Source organism: Monodelphis domestica, chromosome 2, assembly GCF_027887165.1.
Source record: "Monodelphis domestica isolate mMonDom1 chromosome 2, mMonDom1.pri, whole genome shotgun sequence".
NCBI classification, from domain to species: domain Eukaryota; kingdom Metazoa; phylum Chordata; class Mammalia; order Didelphimorphia; family Didelphidae; genus Monodelphis; species Monodelphis domestica.
The window spans coordinates 486,103,001-486,122,820 of record NC_077228.1 but is presented as its reverse complement, the minus strand read 5'-3'; the positions used below and the strand labels follow the sequence as shown (position 1 = coordinate 486,122,820).

General features: G+C 35.9%; 1 protein-coding gene across 3 annotated transcripts in view; it reads right to left on the bottom strand.

Moving 5' to 3' along the window:
* Positions 1-12,224: 12,224 nt before the first annotated feature.
* The window catches only part of SYCP1 (synaptonemal complex protein 1), a 75,546-nt gene continuing 67,950 nt past the window's right edge, over positions 12,225-19,820 (bottom strand). For all 3 annotated transcript variants that reach the window (XM_007485237.3, XM_007485233.3, XM_007485236.2), the window contains exons 32-33: positions 14,163-14,249; positions 12,225-14,072 (exon numbers count right to left, since the gene is read on the bottom strand). In XM_007485237.3, coding sequence (XP_007485299.2) covers positions 13,929-14,072; positions 14,163-14,249 — 231 coding nt within the window. In that variant the 3' untranslated portion in view covers positions 12,225-13,928. The remainder of the gene's footprint in view (positions 14,073-14,162; positions 14,250-19,820) is intronic.

Genomic DNA, 19,820 nt, shown 5'->3' with positions numbered 1-19,820 from the left:
CTCCCATCTCTAGGGCTGGCTCTCAATCCACTGAGCTACCCAGCTGCCCCCTACTATTATATTTCTTGACTGTATTTATCTGAAAGGAAGCTCTGAATTTAATGTAACCTAAAAAATAGATAACAGCTAAATCTCAATGAGCACAAGTAATGAATTTCCTAAAGTAGTCATTTGACCTTTATAAGCACAATCAACCATACTTGTGATCAAGATGAAATCCAAGTAGAAAAGTTTTCCTATTTGGATGATGCTGATCGGTTTTCTTCTCTCCTTCTTTATTTCTGTAAGGAACACAGAGATTCTGATTGCTCTAGGAAGGAAGAGAAATGTAATCAGCCTTTTCAGTCTTCCTCACACAGCTATGTCCTTGTGATTGTCATGGAACGTGTAGGGCATGATAGGGGAGGGGGAGAGAGAGTAGAAAGACTTCTGCTTGCCCCAACTGCTCGTCATTTTGCTGAGGGGAGACACACGGAAGAATTTACTTGGGCAGGGAATACGATAGGAATTAAGAGAAATATTCTGGTCCTAATTCAGATAAGGTTTAGAATTCAAAACACAAATTTAAGGATGCCAAAAGATTTCTTTAGCAAACTAGTTAGGCAAAGCCAACTGACGTTTATGTCAGGGGAAAAAAAAAAACTAAAGGTTAAGTTAAAAAGCTGTCTTGGCTGCAGGGCAGCCAAAGACCAGAAGATGGAAGCAGAGGGCAACTTCGGGGAAATCTCACAGCAAACGGATCACAACGCTGTCTGGTAGAGGCATCCAATAGAAAGCAGAATTGTAGAAAGAACTGAGAGACTGAGAATACCGACTTAGTGGACAAAAGAACTCAGCCAGTCATGAAGCATTTATTAAGTAGGTATTATTTATCAGGTACTAGGTGGTACAGTGGATAGAGCGTTGGACCTGGAGTCAGGAAGATTCCTCTCTCCGAGTTTAAATCTGGTCTCAGACATTTATTAGCTGTGTGACCCTGGGCAAGTCATTTAACCCTGTTTTCCTCTGTCTCCTCGTCTGTAAAATAAGCTCGAGAAGGAAAAATTAAACCATTGTAGTATCTTGCTTCTTTGTCAGGAAAACCCCCAAATCCCAAAAAAATCTCAGACATGACTGAACAACATACTAGGAATTGGGGATACAAATATAAAAGTAAGGTTGTTCCTGCCCACAAGGAATTTACATTATACTAGGAAGAGACAACACAGGACAGCATTTGAAGGATGGAGATCCAGACTGAGCCAAACAATCACCCAATCATCCCATCTCATTTAAAGTAGCTGAAAAGACGGTTTGCTTTGATGGCTTTGTCCTGTCAGAACTCCTTCATTGACCCAATCAATTGATGATACAAGCTAATAAGGTCTAGATTTACAATTAGGTATGCAAAGTTCTATGCAAAGATCAGTTAAGAAGTTCTTACAAGTCAGAGCCTTTAGGATCAAATACAAACTAGCTTTTAAAATCCTTTTATAGCCCAGATCTACTCTTCCATCCTTTTTATACACTTCCATGCCCTTCTATCCCATAATCAGCACTTAAGCAGTTCCTTATGTATACATCCCTCTCTACATATAGCTTTGTAATGGTGGTCCCCCCTACCTTCTTGGCATGCTGTCCCTCCTCACTTCTATCTCTTATAATGCCTTGTTGTCTTCAAACCTCATTCTTTTCTGAACCCCCCACCTGCTAGGAGGCAGCTAGGTGGCTCATTGGATAGAGCACTGGTCCTGGAGTCAGGCTTGCCTTCTAGCTGTATGACTTGAGAAGTCATTTAGCCTTTAATTGCTTTAATTGACTGGGAAAGAAAATGGCAAACCACTCCCATATCTTTCCCAAGAAAACCCCATGGACAGTATGGATCATGGGGTCATTAAGAATTAGACACAACTGAGCAGCAAGAAATATCTCCCACATAATTGAATGTCACTCATTTTTTTTTGTCTTTGTATGCTCAGTACCTAGCAGTGTCTGGCACAAAGTAGATAATTAATAAATACTTGCTAATTGATTTAATAGTATGAGTAGGGAAAAGGAGATAGAAGCAAGAAATAGCAAAGAATTAGAATCAAAAAGACCTGTCAGTGGATATGGGTATGTGGAGTGAATGAGATTGGGGAGAGGGTAGGATAATTCCAAGGTTGTAAACCTGAGTAAATAATAGTCACTAGAAACAGAAAAATTAGAATGAATGGTGTATTTAGAAGGAAAGATAATGATGAATTAGAGATGCTTATGACACACCCAGGGAGAGAGGTCAAGCAGGAAAATTGAGATATAAAACTGGAGCTCATGAGTTTGGAATCATCTATGTAGAGGTAATAATTGAATCCTTGCAAACTAATGAGATTGCTGTGAGAGGGTGCAGGAAGAAAAGGAGAAGGATATGGATGATGAACTTGAAAAAATTTGAAGAAGTATTAGTTTGACAGGGTAAGAAGAAATTCAGACCATTGTCATGAAAACTCCAAGAGGAGAGTATAACTTGAACAATGAGTTCCATTTAGCCTTTTGTGAGCTCCTTTTTGGTTTATGCCATCATTCAAGTGTTGGGGCTAAAAATTCTTTAATGGTGCCTTAAGCAGAAAATAATCACCCAGTTATGTCCCGTATATTTTTCACTCAATGATAACAAGTGGGTATATGTTTAAAGCATTATGGGGTTTTTCCTGTGATGATTCAAAACTGTCATGAATATGCACACATTTTTGATATTCATGAAGCAATTATATCAAATTCTGACTTTCTGTATCTAAGTGCAACATGTTCTTATATTTTCTCAACTTGTCATCAATTTGTTTTCAAAGTACCACGCATTTGACATTCAACCACAAACTAATTCCCAATAGATTGTCAGATTAATGCAAATACCTTCATTTGCATTCTGTACACTGCACTAGAGTAGCTTCTTCATTCCTTTCTATTACCTTGTAATTATACTTTATTGGCCAAACAATCATGTGACCGAGATGTTATGAATGTTTATGCTTTTACAATACAGATTTCAGATTTTCTGAAACAATGATTACTAGGCATGCCCATTACAAGACAGCTTGAAACCATTGTGGACCATTACAAATGTTCTGCAGAAACATTCTTTCCTGTCATTGAAATAGTAAGATTGTTTTCTGATCATGTCCAACTCTTCGTGACCCTAATTGGAGTTTTCTTGGCAAAAATAATGGAATAGTTTGCCATTTCCTTTTCAAGCTCTTTTTTTTTATTGGTTCCAAGGCAGAAGAGTGGTAAGGGCTAGGCAATGGGGGTTAAATGACTTGCCCAGGGTCACACAGCTAGGAAGTGTCTGAGGTCAGATTTGAACCTATGACCTCCTGTCTCTGGTCCTGGCTCTCAATCCACTGAGCTACCCAGCTGCCCCCTCCAGCTCATTTTATAGATGAGGAAACTGAGGAGACATGGTTAAGTGATTTGCCCAAGCTCACAGTTTAGAAGTTTCTGAGGGCAGATTTGAACTCAGGTCCTCCCAACTCCAGGGCCAGCACTCTCTCTGCTGTGCCATCTAGGTGCTCCAATTTAAACTTATCTTTCACTTAGGTTATTGTTTTATCTGGAAAATGTTAATATGAACTGTTTGGCAACACTGGTCAATCTTTCAGTAAGAGTTTCTCTGAACAGCACATGTGCCAAAGGTTGAAGAGAAGAAAGGTACTTCTGACGAGATTATTTCCTTACAATAGTTAACTTATAAATAAACCATTTTAAAATGAAGTAATATATGCAATTGTACTTTAAGTACATTTGCCATCTAATAGAGCATTTGTCATTAGCCAGTTGAAAAATATTTTTTTATTTCATAGCTAGCTATTCATTTTTTTCCCATCTGTCAGAAAAGCTTATAAAATGTGCTTGCCATTTCCCACCAAGTATGGGTTAGTATTTTCACTCTATTCTTATTTTAAATCACCAGTTTAAGATTGTGTTTGTCTGGGGTTGAACCAAATATTGCAAACTTTTATTCAAATAAAGAATTCCCACATCAAAATGAAATTTATATGTTTTGTCTTTATACTTCACATCATTATAATTATGTTTATATATGTGATTTTAGTTTGTATATTATATCATGTTAAACATGTTTAAGTTGTGACTTATTTCATTAAGATACTATTTATATTCAATAAAATTTAAAAGATAAATTTAATATGAACCCTTATAAATAAAAGTAAGCCTAAGAGGGTAAATTACTTCTCTTTATTCATATAGAATGTCTTGCATAAAATATTTATAATTACTTTCACAATTTTATATTAAAGCTTTCATAGGCAGAATAAATTTCATATAATTCATAATGTTGAATTTAATTTGGTGCTTTTGGGGACAAAAGTTATCATTGTATTTATAAGTAATGAATAAATCTAAAAGTAAATTATGAGTCATATATTAAATTACCCTGGGATCCACAACACATTTTTTGGAAGTGGGAACCACTGATCTACAAGGACTAGCTGGTCCCCTTTTCAGTCTTCTCTGGCTCTGTGACCCAGAACTGGATGGAGGACAACAAAGATGCCAATTTATCCTTGTCACCATAGTGCCCTGGTATGGGTTTGGTGGTATCCCATATTTGCCTGGGACCTCCTCTTGCCTAAAATAGCCTTTTATCTACCCTCCCTAATTTATTTTCCACACAGCTACCAAGTTGAAATTCTTATAATACAAATTTGACACTCTCCCTCTTCCACTTAAATATCTTCGATAGCTCCTTAAGAATTTCAACCTGGAATTCAAAGCTCCACACACTCTAGCTTCCATCCACCTTTCTAGATAACATTGCCAGCAATATTTCAGATAACTTTTCTTCACTCTCCATTCCAGTCCAAATGATCTGTTAGCTATTCCTTATGTACTATAAGCTATCTCCCATTTTCAAATCTACTTACAAGTTGTTCTCCATATCAGGATGTGACTACAACCTAACCACAACCTCACAGAATCCCTTATTTCCTTTAAAGAATAACCTAAATTCAACCACTTTCTACATTAGACCTTTACTAATGCCCTCAAATATTAGGATACTTGAAATAATTTTTTTAAATCCTTACCTTTTGTCTTAGAATCAATACTAATTTTCAGTTCCAAGGCAGAAGAGTGGTAAGGGCTAGCCAATTGAAGTTAAGTGACTTTCCCAGGGTCACACAGATGTCTCTGAGGACAGATTTGAGCCCATGATCTCCCAACCCCAGGCCAGGCTTTCTATCCACTGAGCCATCTAGATATCCCAGAATTCTTTAGCTATTAAAAATTATTACACACATATATACACACAAATATAAATATATCTTTTACTTATCTACTTATGATTAGGTTATAACCCAAGTAGACTGTAAGTTCCCTAAGAGCAGAGATTTTCTAAAAATTTAAATTCTGAATTTAAACAAGAAAAAAAGTATTCCCATATGCACAGTACAATTCAGAAAAGAAGATTCTGTTTCGAAACTTAACCCCATTTGCCTAGCCCTTTACACTTCTGTCTTGGAATCTATACTTAGTATCAATTCTAAGACAGAAAGTTAGAGTTTTAAGAAAATAAATTTATATATATTACAAATTCTACATGTTCATTTCAAAATCATCCAGCTTATTTGTGCTTCCTTCTGGATGTTGTTCTGTTCTGTCTTGTGCATTTTTTAAAATGTTATAATGGCTTCTTTTGAGTAACATTATTGCTAACCTTGCCTCTCCAACTTAGTAACTAAATTGGTAAGTTAATTTTTAATAATTTACCTATTAATTAAAAACAGAGAGAAAGCACTGTTTTTCTTATTTAACTCCCTTAGTACCTTTTGAAGATTTAAAGTTGCTAAAAGGACACATATTCCTTCTCTCCTTATTAGAATGTTAGCACTGCATTATCAAACAGTCCATTGTAAATGCTCAAATTTATGTTTCTAAGATACTCAAGATTCATCTTTGTTTATATTAAGGCTAGGCTTTCATTGCTGTATTTGTATCCCAGCACCTACACAGTACTTTGCACAGTGTAGATGTTTTTTGTTCTCTGTTTAATAAAAAAAATACTATGATGGAGGCTTTAGAACTTCTTTGTTTAAAAGTTTTAAATGCATACAAAATCCACATCCACATCCACACTATGCCTTGAGTCTTGGACATCATTTAGGAATGAGGGTGCTGGGGAAGAGGGGTGAGTGTTGCCTAGATGTTGCCTTACTTTTCATTCTTTATATAAAGCACCTCTTCAACAAAATTTTGCAATTTTGCAATTTATTCATAATTTTTACTATGTTCTTGATTCATAACTTCTTCAAAGAAGTTCTATTAATTTTCTTCCTTGGAATTTGAAATATAGTCTTTCTCCAGCAACATCAGTGTAAATTATTGATTTAAGTATGGCACTATTGTGAACCTTAAAAATTCCCAGACCCTACTTCATAAGATTGGATTAAGACCATTCCCCATTTGGGCAGTGAACTCTACTTAGATAAAAAATGTGAGACCTCTACTACACCTGTACTTAAGCCTGCTTTAGGGGAGAAAACTCCTTGCTGAACAATGAAAAATACTTAAACCCATACTTAAGCCATGCCTATTTTTAGAACTAATACAAAGGGGTGCTAAGTACCTATAAAGGTCAGGCAACTTGTGAACTTACAAGGAGCAAAGAGGTGAGAACTTACTCAGAGATTTTAGTCTACTCAGGTGTGGATTACTCAAAAGTTTAAAGTCTACTCAGGTGTGAATTCGGAATGGGCTGTCCTTTGGAAAACGTCTACTGTGATTGGTAGATGGAAGAACTTAGGGGAGGTGACATAGGAGAAAATGCCCTTTAAAAGGAGAGGAAAAGCTCTCTCTAGGAACAGTCAGCTGGGAAAGGCTGCCTTGAAGGGTCTCTCTCGAGACTCTCTCAGGGACATTTCAGAGGGAGGATTGAGCTGGTGAAGTCAGCTGAGATAGAGCTGGCCTGGTGTCACTAGAATCCTTGCTTGGACAGATTTTGTGGTGAGTGATTAAGGACTGACTGATCTTTTCTCTTAGGGCTTAGGCCTAGGTTGGCCAGGGCTGGCTTATCCTTTTCTCATTATTTCCTTTTTTCTCTCTTCCTATCTTTTTCTTTAATTCCTCATTTTGTATTAATTAAATTCTCTATAAAACCCAGTTGACTTGGGTATATTCATAATTGGGAATATTTCCCTGGCAACCACCTTATATTTGATTTAAAAACAGAACACTGTAGTGAAAACATATTTCCTGTGGTCACAACTTACTCATCCACTCTTTATATCTATCACAATTTATATCTTCCACTATTTTAATCACTACAGTTTATGACACTCAACAATTTTAATTCTTACACTGGGCACTGTTGGAAAAAGAGTATGTTTTCTCATATATATGATATCAATAAAAATTTGGAATTTGTATATAACCTCCTTAAACTTTTTGGTATATTACATTTTATATTGTCTCACCTCTTCATACAATTTCTTATTCCAGACTGTACTGCCTAAGCATATGACAAAGATGGGGGTGATATAGCAGATGGAGAGCATAACCTTAGAATCCAGAGGACATGGAAGGATTCAAATCCTATCTCTGGCTGTTACCCTAGTCAAGTCACTTGTGCTGCCAGTGTCCCAAACTATTATCACTTCTTTAAAAAAAAATCTTCTGTTTTTATTATGAATTTGACAGGCATCAAGAAGAATGGACAATTTCATAGGGGAAAAAAGAAGATTGTATATGAATAACTTTTTAAAGCACAGGTTAAATTTAACAGTAATTCTATACTATGGAATCTAGATTAAAATAATTCTGTACAAATTACTATTTAGTTAGTATTTTACTCCTTAATTTAGTAATTTCTATTATTATTTTACATTACAATTCTAACACTTCTCTGCTTTTTTCTGTTTTAAAACAAATTCTGAATTTCACACCTGTAAAGAAAACAAGTATTTCCATATGCAAAATGACCAAAAAAAAAAGTTTAAACAAAAAATGCTCTCACATAGAACTATGTAACAAAATCCTGGGTGGCTAGAGTGTAATAAGGGTTTATAGACAGATACGAAGGTGTGTTCCACCATCTCTGAAGAGAGTGGTAACCGACTTGAATTATTTCTATATATGTTGAAGTATATATATTTATATATTGCATACTAGATATTGGAAGTCTAGGACAGTGGTTCTTTAAGAGTTAGGATAAAAGCCAGTTTCCCTGGACATTGGCTTGGATGCCTTCCCTATGATCACATAGTTGGGACTTGAGGTTTGATACCAGCATGTGAAGACTGCTTTGGCGGAAGAGGCGGAAGAAACCAACAAGAAGGTTCAACGGCTGAGATGGTGATGCAGCAAGGCACTGTGGAGTGCTTAGGGCATGATGGAGCACAAAAGACAACACGGCCATCCAATGCAGCTGAGGAAGTCTCCAGGTGTAACGACTTTTCATGCCAATGGACCCAGGCTTCCAACGCTGAGAGAGTGGGACTGTCTCTGTGCATCGACTTTTCACTTAAATCTTCACGCACAGGTGTCTTTGTGCACAAAAACGCACAAAGACAATCATCATCCTCGGTTCGAGAGACAACCAACAACACAATTCTTTCCATTATACAATATTGATTTCTTCATGGCATAGTTTCTGGGCTTGGTTGTCAAAAAAAAAAAAAAGATTTTTCTGATCAATGTGGAAGAGTCAAAAATGGTTTCTCTCTTCCTCCTCAAATAATCATATATTTATATATAAAACATATACATATATATTTCATAGCATCATAGATCAAGACCTGTAAAGGACTTCAGAGAACTGTCTCAATCCAATCTTCTCAGTTTACAATTAAGGAAACTGAGGCTCAAGGTGAAAGTTAAGCAAAATTTCCACATAGTGTCAAAGACAGTATCTGAACCCTGGTCCTCTCACTTCAGAGCTTTTTTCACTGGTTCATAGGACTTACAATTAGAAAGAATTACAGAGATCATAGAATCATGGATCTGGAGCTGGAAGGGAATTTCAAAGATGTCTAGACCACTCCTCTCATTTTATAGATGAAGAAACACAACACTGAAAGGGGTTAAATGACAAAATTATGCCAGTTCTAATTAGCACAAAGGGGATTTGAATTTAGATCAGTTGACTCCAGGGCTTTTCCTATGATGCTATACCAAACTAATTGTTCTTAGAAAACTAGAATTCTAATTTTATTTAAATAAAAATATTTTTAAATGTATCCTTTGATGTACTAATATTTCATAAACAGAACTACTCATTATCTTTGCAGTACTTCAAGCTATGATGCCATAGATCTCCTTTTATTCAGTGCCAAGTTCCAAAAATCATCTATTCCTGTGATGTCAAACTCAGAAAGAATGGGTCCACTTATGTGTACATGAGGCTCCCTATGGGTCACATATTGACTTTTTAAAAGATGTAATTCTATCTATATTTGAGTTTTATTTTGTTAAATCTTTTATTTTAATTAAATAATTTTACATTTTAGTTAATTTAATTTTAATCTAGTTCAGGCAAGAGTGTTTGACATCTTTGACCTATTCTATTCCTGATGCCTCTGATCCCTCACACCAGTCTTTTTTAGCCTCTTTGAATCTTCCTTCTAACCCAACCACCTTACAGAAGGAGCACTCTTCAAGGTCATCAATAACCTAAATGCAATTCCCAAAGGTTTTTTTAAAAATTCTATGTCCTTGTTCTCTCTGCAGCATTTAATAATAACCATCACTCACTCTTCCTACTCTCTGCCCTTGATTTCCTTAACATTGCTATCTCCTGGTTCTCCCTTACAACAGATAGGTCCCTTTCATTTTATTTTGTTGGTTCATCATCTATACCCCATGCAGTAAGCATGAGTGTGTCTCCAGCACTCTGCCCTCAGTCTCTTCTGACTACTCTTACTGATTTCGACTCCCACAGGTTTATCAGCTTTATACAAATGATTTCTAAATACATAGAAACCCTTAATCTCACTTCTAAACCCTCCTCCTGAATCACTGACTTCCTGCTAGAAATCTCCATCTAACTAGGCTCCCAGCAACTCAAATTCAGAATGTCCAAAACAGAATTAATCATATTCCTCTCTCATCTAATCCCATCCTTCCTTCAAATTTCCCTCTCATTCTCTCAGTCAACCACATCCATCACTTTGGAATCATCCCTTAGGATTCATTCCCATCCTCACTCCCCATATCAAATGATTTGTCACATTTTATTTAATCTGCCACAACATCCTTTGCATGTCTCCCTTTCTCCACATATAAGCCACTACCATGATTTAGAACCTCAACATTTTTACCTAATATATTATCATAATCTCCCTGATTCTTGCCTCCCTTTCTCAATCCATCCTCCACATAAATATCAAAAGTCATAGGTCTGACCACATCATTCCCCTTCTAAAAAACTTTCCAGAAACCCATAGTACCTCTTGGATAAAATATAAACTTAGCCTGTTTAAGGCCTTCAGCAATCCATTTATCCAGCAGCTATCCCTATGTCCATCCACACCCAAACCTTTGAAACCTAGGATGCATTTCCTCATCCGAGCTTCTCAAAATTTTTGCCTGTCTGCCTGTCTTCAAACTTCAACTCAGACACCAACTCCTCTTTTAAGCCTTCCTTACTCTTTATAGTTGTTAATACTCCCTCCTCCTTCCCCTCCTTGATTTACTTACCTGTTTACTGATCCATATACATGTTTTATATTTCCCTCCTAAAGAATGCAAACTCCTTAAGAGTTAGAACTCTTTTGCCTTTACCTTTGCCTAGCTGCCTCTAGCATCTAGCAGGCATAGGGATATACAAATAAGAAAAAAATAGTCTTTGCCTTCAAATACTTGAAATCTAAGAAACCTGAAAAGGGAGGGGGAAAGGGTAAATGAGGTAAATGTCACTGGGCTTGATGTTCATAAAGTCAAAACCAAGCCTAGCAGCTAACAGTAAATGAAGACGTTTAAGTGGCTTGCCCAGTGTCATTCAGCCAGCCTGTGTCAGAGACAGGATTTGAATCCAAGTTGTCCTGACACAGACTCTGGTCTAACTGCACTGCCTCTTGGTCTTAGATGTGTAACAGGAAAAGGAAGATTGCAAAAGGACTTTGCAATGTAAATTTCCAATTGATTGGCAGGGACATGTGACAGTGAGTCACATGGGAGCCTGGGTCAAGATCTGGGTGAAGATTCCAAGCTTCTAACTCTAAAACTCACTCTCTCCTGAAGAAGGTTTTGAAGAAATTGGAGATTTTCCATCTGTTTCTGGCCCTTTGGGAGATATCAGCTTGAGTAAGAGATGACATGGGCACTGTACCCCAGAAACCCAGGCGAACTATTGTCAGGGGAACTCCCTTGTTGTTTTCCTGACTCTGAGCCTAAAAACACCCAATGACCCCACCTAGAATCCTGAGATGACTATCTTCCTTTGATCATCCTCTAGATGGACAGAAAGATGCATCAGACATCTATTTGTACCCTAAAACTAAGGAATCTTTATGTCCCCAGGCAGACCCCAGTATGATCACCCCACCTCATGCCTGAGTGACTAACTGTTGTGAAAAATGTATAAAATCCCCAGAACTGATGTCATCTGGGGGAACAGCCTTTCCTTTCATGCTGTCCTCCCAGGGAACTGCTCCCCACCTTGCTGTTCTATCTTGCTATCCTCCTGGCCACTCTCAACATTACTTTCTAAATTAATAAATCTTCTTGTTTTTAAGCTAAGTTTTGGAGTCATTGCATGCTTGCAAAAGGCATCCTTCCCGAACCCCAAAAAGGCCATCCTTCCTGCCCATAACAAGAAGGATCCTGCTTAGGCTGGCTGCTGGCAGCCGGACAAAGGATCAAAGAACCACTTCTCTACTGGACCTGCTTTGGACATTTTCTTCTGAAGATCTTGGCTCATATACTGGACTCTATTTGTGAGAGTGTGTTTGGGGAAATTTAATGTATTCAGCTTAAATACACTAGTTAATTAGATAGTTTTATAGGAATTAGGTTTTGGGATTAATTATAATAACCTTCCTTTACCCTCTTACTCCCCATTCCTCTCAACCTTCCTAACAATAAACCTAATTATTTATATGTTTCTTTCTTGTTCTCTCCCCTAACAAATCCCACTATAACAGATATAACAGGAAGTTAATGTGTATGATGAATTCAAACTGAATTGAACAAAATAGCAGGTTTCAAAAAAGAAAAAAAACACCAACATAGAAACCAAAATATAAGCCCCAGTGTCAGATGATAAACATTTATTAAGTGCCTACTATGTGCTAGGAATTGTCCTAAACACTAAGAATACAAAGAAAGTTAAGACAGTCCCTGCTCTCAAGGAGCTTACAGTCTAACATAGTGACTGCTTGCTATGCAAACTACACACAAATGAGCTCTATACAGGATAAATTGGAAATAATACACAGAAAGCACTAGAATCAAGGGCGATCAGGAAAGCTGTCCTGTAGAAGGTGGGATTTTGGCTAGAACTTGAAGGAGAATGAGGAAAAGGCATTCCAAACATGGAGATGGTCAGTGAAAATGCTCAGAGCCTGGAGAGAGAATTTCTTACATGAGAAACAAGGAGGCCAGTGTTAGTGGATCTCAGAATACATGGAGGGAATAATGTGTAAAAAGACTGGAAAAATGGAGGGAGGCAGTTACCAGGGCATTGAATGCCAAATATAAGATTTATATTTGATCCTAGACATGATGGGGAGCTACTGGAGTTTATTGAGCTGGCCGGGGTGGGGGGTGGTGGGGGGAACTGACATAGTCAGACCTATCCTTTAGAAAGATCACTGACAGCTGAACAGAGAATGGATTGGAGTGGGGAAATATTTGTAGCAAAGGAACTAACCAACATACTATTGCAACAGTTCAAGTGGTAAGTACTTAGGAACTATAACAGGGTGGCAGTGTGAGAGGAATGAAAAGGATACATGCAAGATATGTTAATGATGGTAAAACTCATAGGTCTTGGCAACAGTATGGATATAGGGGATGAGTGAGAATGAGGATTCAAAGATGGCACCTTCATTGCAAGCCTGGGGGCCTGACATGATAGTGGTTCCCTCAATAGTAATAGTGCCATCAACAGAGTTCAGTTTTGGGCAGGTTATGTTTAAGATGTTTAGGACATCCTGTTGGAGATGTCTAATTGGCATTTAAAGATAGCAGCTAGAGATATTAGGGCTGGAAAAGCAGGTTTGAGAATTAGTAGCATAGAGATGACAACTGAATTCACTGGAGCTGATGAGATCAAGTGAAATAGTACAGAGAGAAAAGAGAATTTAGATTCCCTCCATTCCCTGCATATGCACAAAATTCTCTTAGAATCTTATCTTATTCTCTTAGAATCTTATGCAAAACTTATTTGAGAGTTTTGTGCATAAATTAAATATGTGGAATTTACATATTATTTATATGAAATTTTGTGAAATGTGAATCCTAAAAATCCATGAAACTATTTCTAGAAAAAGCGTTCTTTGTATGACAAAATAATATTTCAATAACTAATTTTGTAGTAATGTGTTAAAGATTTATCCAAAATGTTATTCTAAAAAAGGTTAAATTATTTGCTTGGCTCATCTCATTGAGCCAATAAGAACTATTTATTAAAGGTCAAAATGGTTTCATTAGAGAGCAAAAATAAATAATATTTGAAAAAATAACAGTAAATTTTAGTAAACTGTTTTGTAATAAAGCATTTAGCAACAATAATTGGAATCAAGATAATTAGTTTTCAAGTAACATGCAATATTTATACTTATGCCCAAAATATAGAATTAAAGATATGAATCAAATGCAAAATAAATTTAAAAGTTTGTCTTTTTCTAGAAAACCTACAACCTAAATAAAAAATTATTAGCTACCAAAAAAAAAAAAGAAAATCTATGGTAACAAAATTTTTTGTTATTAGGCCATTTCTACTACATAACTAAATTTTAAGTAAATAATTTTTCTGCTTCCTTCATCTTTTTTTTCCTGTCCACTCTAGAAACTGCAGCCCAGCCATCTTCTCGCATTTTTCTCATGGCTGCAAATTTCAATGCTGATCCTGGAGTTGCTATGGATGAAGGTCTATGATCCTAGGACAAAAATAAAATCACAAATGGTTCTGGTTGATGAAAGATAAACAACTTCTAAAATTTTATTTCTGAATTAAAACTCAACCTTACCATCTTTGGTGTTGCAACACATGGATGAGAAGGTTTCGGATAATTCTTGTACAGAGTTTGAAATTGTTCTTCATCTGAAACCATGCTCTTTAATAAAAAATAATGAAATGGAAATCAACATTTTTTAGAGTTCTTTTTTGTGCTATCATGATCTATATTAAAAGTATCATGTTATTAAAATTCCATTACATGTTATTAGAATTATAGAATCTTAAAATAGAAAGATACCTCAGAGATCATCTAGTTTAAAGCTACCCAAATTTTTTTTTCATATTTTTTCATACTTTTCAACCCTTAGAGCTTGAACCTTATTTGATATATTCTAGAGTATGTAACATAAATAAAATAGTACATTATATATATGTCCACTTAATTACACTTTAATTTCTGAGATGAAGTTCCTGAAGAATTGAGAAGCCATCAAAATGAGGTCCTCTGTGAAAAAGAAAATATTGACCCTTTTATTTATCTGTGTTAATATCTGTCACTAGTTGTTGACCACTGTAAAAATAAAAGACTATAAAAATAATAGAGCAATGGATTATTATTTACAAAATGATTTTGATACTCTGCTTGCTGTGCTCACAAAGTATCCTCAGTTTATATAAGTGAAGTGAAGCTCATCAGTGAACTTCTCTTCAGGGCCAGGTGCAAAGATGCTAAGGGAACTATTGTTATATAAAAATAAACTATTTATTAAAAATATGATAAAAAAGGATTTCTAACTCTAAGGGATTCTAACTCCACCCAAATAAAACTCCCTGGTTCCACAAGGAATATGTCTCCTGTGTCCACAGGCTATACTAATCCTTCCTAATGTGACTAACCCAAATTTTCCCTATTCTACAATAAACTAACACTCTTATCCTTATAATTCTTAACTTTGTCTTGAAGTTATAAAAATAACAAAGGCTAGCTGGCTGAGCCTTAGAATGAACCAAGTTAGGACTCTGAGTCTTAATAAACTCAGAGTCCAAACCAAAGACCAGGTCTTCCTTTGGTCTTCTCTGAGATAAAACAATCTATGAAAACAGCAATATATATAATCACTAGTGTTTCCCAAGTTGGAAAAGGAAAAACACTTAGCTCCCTCAGGTCTTCCCTTCCTTTCCTTCTTCCTCACAGTGTGAGAGAGAAAAAATGTTACTTGCTCACACCACTCCAAGAGAGTGTAACTGCTCACTCTCTAGGAGGTCCTAGGTTCAAATCTGACCTCAGACACTTCCCAGCTGTGTGACCCTGGGCAAGTCACTTAACTCCCATTGTCTGGCCCTTATCGCTCTTCTGCCTTGGAGCCAATATACAGTATTGACTCCAAGACAGAAGGTAAGGGTTTAAAAAAAGAAAAGAAAAGAAAAGAAATTGACACCTTGTCTCAACTTTGCTTGAAACTCCAATTCTTTTTCAAACCAGCTTCTCTACTTGTCTCTAAACCAATATAACAAGACCCAATTTCTAATATCATCCTTATACTGTTGAGGGAATTAACAGCTATTGAGGAAATTGTTGGAGACTAGTTATAAAAAAGTTATTCCTATTTATTGAACATATTAAAAGGAAAGGAAAGTAGTAGTATTGAGTTGAGGTATTTACATATTTCCCTAATCTAAGCAGTTCTATCTCTAAACCCATTCCCAAAACTATCTTGCAAAAGATTTTCTTCTTCCTTGGTAAACCAAAGCTAACCTCTCTCCCTTTCTTATCTATTAAAATAAATCTACCTTACTAAACTATTCTAATTATTTCTTAAGTAATATAGTTTCCTTATATAATAAACTTCTCCAGCAATCTTCCTATATTTATAAAGTGAAAGGTTTTTCCTTTATTGGGGGGGGGGAGGGTGTTCACACATCAGGGGGTCCACACAGCAGGGGTCTGCAGCAGCCACCATCTGAATGTGAAGCTTCCCTGTCTGAGATCAGCTCTACCTGCCATCTGCTTCTCTCTCTACCATAAAACTCTCTCCTGAACAAACTTTCTTCTCTTTAAACTGTTAACTTTCCATATCTAGTTTCCAAACTTTTCCCCCAGAGGGATCATGGGGAAAATCTCACTTCTCCTCTCAAATTGTCCACCTCCCAGAGTAAAGTGTCAGAGAGATTGAGAGTAACTGGTAAATCCCAACTGTCCTTTACTAAAAGGTTCTCTCTGGGAATTCCATCCCTTAGACCTCCTAAGAATTCTTCATTCCCTTAAAAGCTCCTCAGGCACTTTCTATGCTGAAACCTTATTTTTGACTAACAATCTATTCTTAATTAGCCAGATTACCTAATTAGCTCTTAATTAACTATTACATTGGGGGATGCTATATGACGCTGGAAGAAAGCTAGCCCTGGAGAAATCTTGGGTTCCAATAGGATTTCAGTTACTTCCTAACTGTGTGGCCCTGGGGCAAGTCACTTAAACCAATTGCCTAAGCCTTAAGGCTTTTCTGCCTTGGAACTGATACTTTGTATTGATTCTAAGACAGAAAGCAAGGATTTATTTTTTATTTTATTTTTTTATTTGGTCAATTTCGAACATTATTCCCTGGTTAGAAAGATCATTTTCTATTCTTCCCTCCCTTCCCTATTCCCCTCCCCTCCCATAGCCAATGCACAATTCCACTGGGTATTACATGTGTCTTTAATCAGAATCCATTTCCATATTTTTGGTATTTGCACTAGGATGTTCATTCAGAGTCTACATCCCCAATCTTATCCCCCTTAACCCATGAAATCAAGCAGTTGTTTTTCCTTTGGTGTTTTTACTCCCACAGTTTTTCCTCTGAATGTGGATAGTGTTTTTCTCCTATATCCCTCCAGGTTGTTCAGGATCACTGCATTGCCACTAATGGAGAAGTCCATTACATTTGATTGTACCACAGTGTATCAGTCTCTGTGTACAATGTTCTCCTGGCTCTGCTCCTTTTGCTCTGCATCACTTCCTGGAGGTTGTTCCAGTTCCCATGGAATTCCTCCACTTTATTATTCCTTTGAGCACAATGGTATTCCATCACCAACATATACCACAATTTGTTCAGTCATTCCCCAATTGAAGGGCATCCTCTCATTTTCCAACTTTTTGCCACCACAAAGAGCACAGCTATGATTATTCTTGTACATGTATTAGAAAACAAGGCTTTAAAGAAAATATGAAGTACCTAAACTTCTTTCCTTCATTATTTAAAATTTCCATATAATTAGCAAATCTCTCCTCTTTCCCTTTGGTCACCAAAGTAGTTACTCCTACTAATTAAAAATAATCTCTTGATCTTTCCTCTCTTTCTTTTCCCCACAGCATTTTGAGGCTTACAAAACACTTTAAAAATTTAACAAACAAAATAAAACTAACATTTCCATTCATAAAATAGAAGAGGACTTCACATGAAAATAGGAATCTCTACTACTTATAGCTTGTTTTTTCCTTATATGTAGCTAGGTGGTGCAATGGATAAAGCAACAGGCTTGGAGTCAGGAAGATTTATGTTCAAATCCAATCTCAGATGCTTACTAGCTGTATGACCCCAGGCAAGTCACTTAATCCCTATTTCCCTCAGTTATTCATCTATAAAGTGGGGACACATCAGAGAAGAACATGGCAAATCATTCCAATGTCTTTGCCAAGAAAACTTCATGGCAAAAATCCATGGGTTGGACACAACATAATTTTAAAGCTGTCCTGTTTGTATTTCTTTCTGACCTTATGTGCATTAAAAAATGCTTTAATGACTTCTGTGTAATGAAATATACATATGTTGTCAAGCCAAACAAATTTTGACATTTGCTATATCCAAAAATTCAATTTCCTCTTTAAATTTCATTTCTTCCAATATCTCCTAAAACCTTGCTTGCTTTTAGCAGTTCCTCTCATTTTTTCATGCATTGTATGTAGTTTTACTGTATTTTATTATTTTGTTAAATATTTCCCAATTATATTTTTAAAATTTTTTAACATTTAAAACAATTTTTGAGTTCCAAATTCTCTTCCTCCCTCTAGCCCCTCTTCTGCCCATTGAGAAGTTAAGTGATAGGATATCAGTTACACATGTGAAGTGGTGCAAAATACATTTCTATATTAGCCATACTGAAAAAAGCAAGAAAAATTGAGAAAAAAATATGCTTCAATCTCCATTGAATTAATCAATTCTCTCTTTGAATGAGGATAGCATTTTTCATTGTGAGTTCTTTGGAATTGTCTTGGATCGCTGAATTGATTAGTTAAATCTTTCATGGTTGATCATCATTAAAATCTTGCTGTTATTATGTACAATGATCTCTCAATTCTCATTTCACTTAGCATCAGTTCATGTAAGTCTTCCTAGGTCTCTCTGAAACCATCCTGCTCATCATTTCTCAAAGCACAATAGTATTCCATTCTAGTCATATACCACAACTTGTTCAGCCATTTCTCAATTAATGGGCATCTCTTTAATCTCCAATTTTTTACTAACACTAAAAGAATTACTATAAATATTTTTGTACAAATAGGTCCTTTTCTTTTTCCTTTTAACTCTTTAAGACATAGACCTAGTTGGTATTGCTAGGTCAAAGGGTATGCAAAGTTTTATAGCCCTTTGGGCAGAATTCCAAATGGTTCTCTAAAATTATTGGACATGGTTACAACTCTATGGATAATGCATTTGAGTCTCTATTTTTCCACAACCCCTACAATATTTATCATTTCCTATTTTTGTCATATTAATTGATCTGATATGTGCTACCTCACATTTGCTTTAATGTGCATTTATCTGAAAACTACCTGTTAATATCCTCTATTTGTTAGAGAACTGGAGAATTTGTTGGCTCAGTTCCCTATATATATTTGAGAAACAAGGCCTTTCTCAGAGAATCTGCTGTAAAATTTTATCCCCAGTTTCCTATTTTTCCCTCTAATTTTGGCTCCATTGGTTTTTTTAATTCAAAACTTGTTTAATTTCATATAATCAAAATTATCTATTTTATTTCCCATGATCCTTTCTATCTCATTTGGTCATAAATTCTTCCTTTATCTATAGTTCTAACAGGTAAAATTTTCCATGCTTCCCTAATTTACTTATGACATGACTCTTTGTGTCTAAATCATTTATCCATCTTGATTATATCTTGATATATATACAGTGTGAGATGACAGCCTATACCTGTTATTTCACTGGGTGAGGGAACTTCTGGGTAAGAACACTCTCTCCACAAAATATTGGCACCTTTTGTGTAAATTATAGTCTTAAAGAGTTACCTAAAGTACTAAGACACTGGTGACTTGACCAGGGTCTCACAGCTAGTAGATTTTAAAAGCAAGATTTGAACAAAAGTCTCTATCCAAAACCCCATGCTATCTCTCATCTCTTATAAGTCATATTAGATCATTAAGGCTGGAATTATATCTGATCTAAATGTTGTGTTCTCCCCCAAGATCCTCAATGAAACATATGGAAAAGAAATTAGCTTTTTTAAAAGGTAAAACCAGAGGCTTAATTAGACTAGAATAGCATTTGTTCTTTTTTTAAAATTCATTTTAATATGGACAGAATACTGTTTTTTAGGAAACCTTTCGGAATACTTTTAAATTTTAACTGTATATATTTTGATACTTCAAGATATTCCCTCCAATGTTTTAGGTTACAATCTCTCCCCACCTTCTCATTTTATATGATTTTCTGTCCGTGTATTTTCATTATTC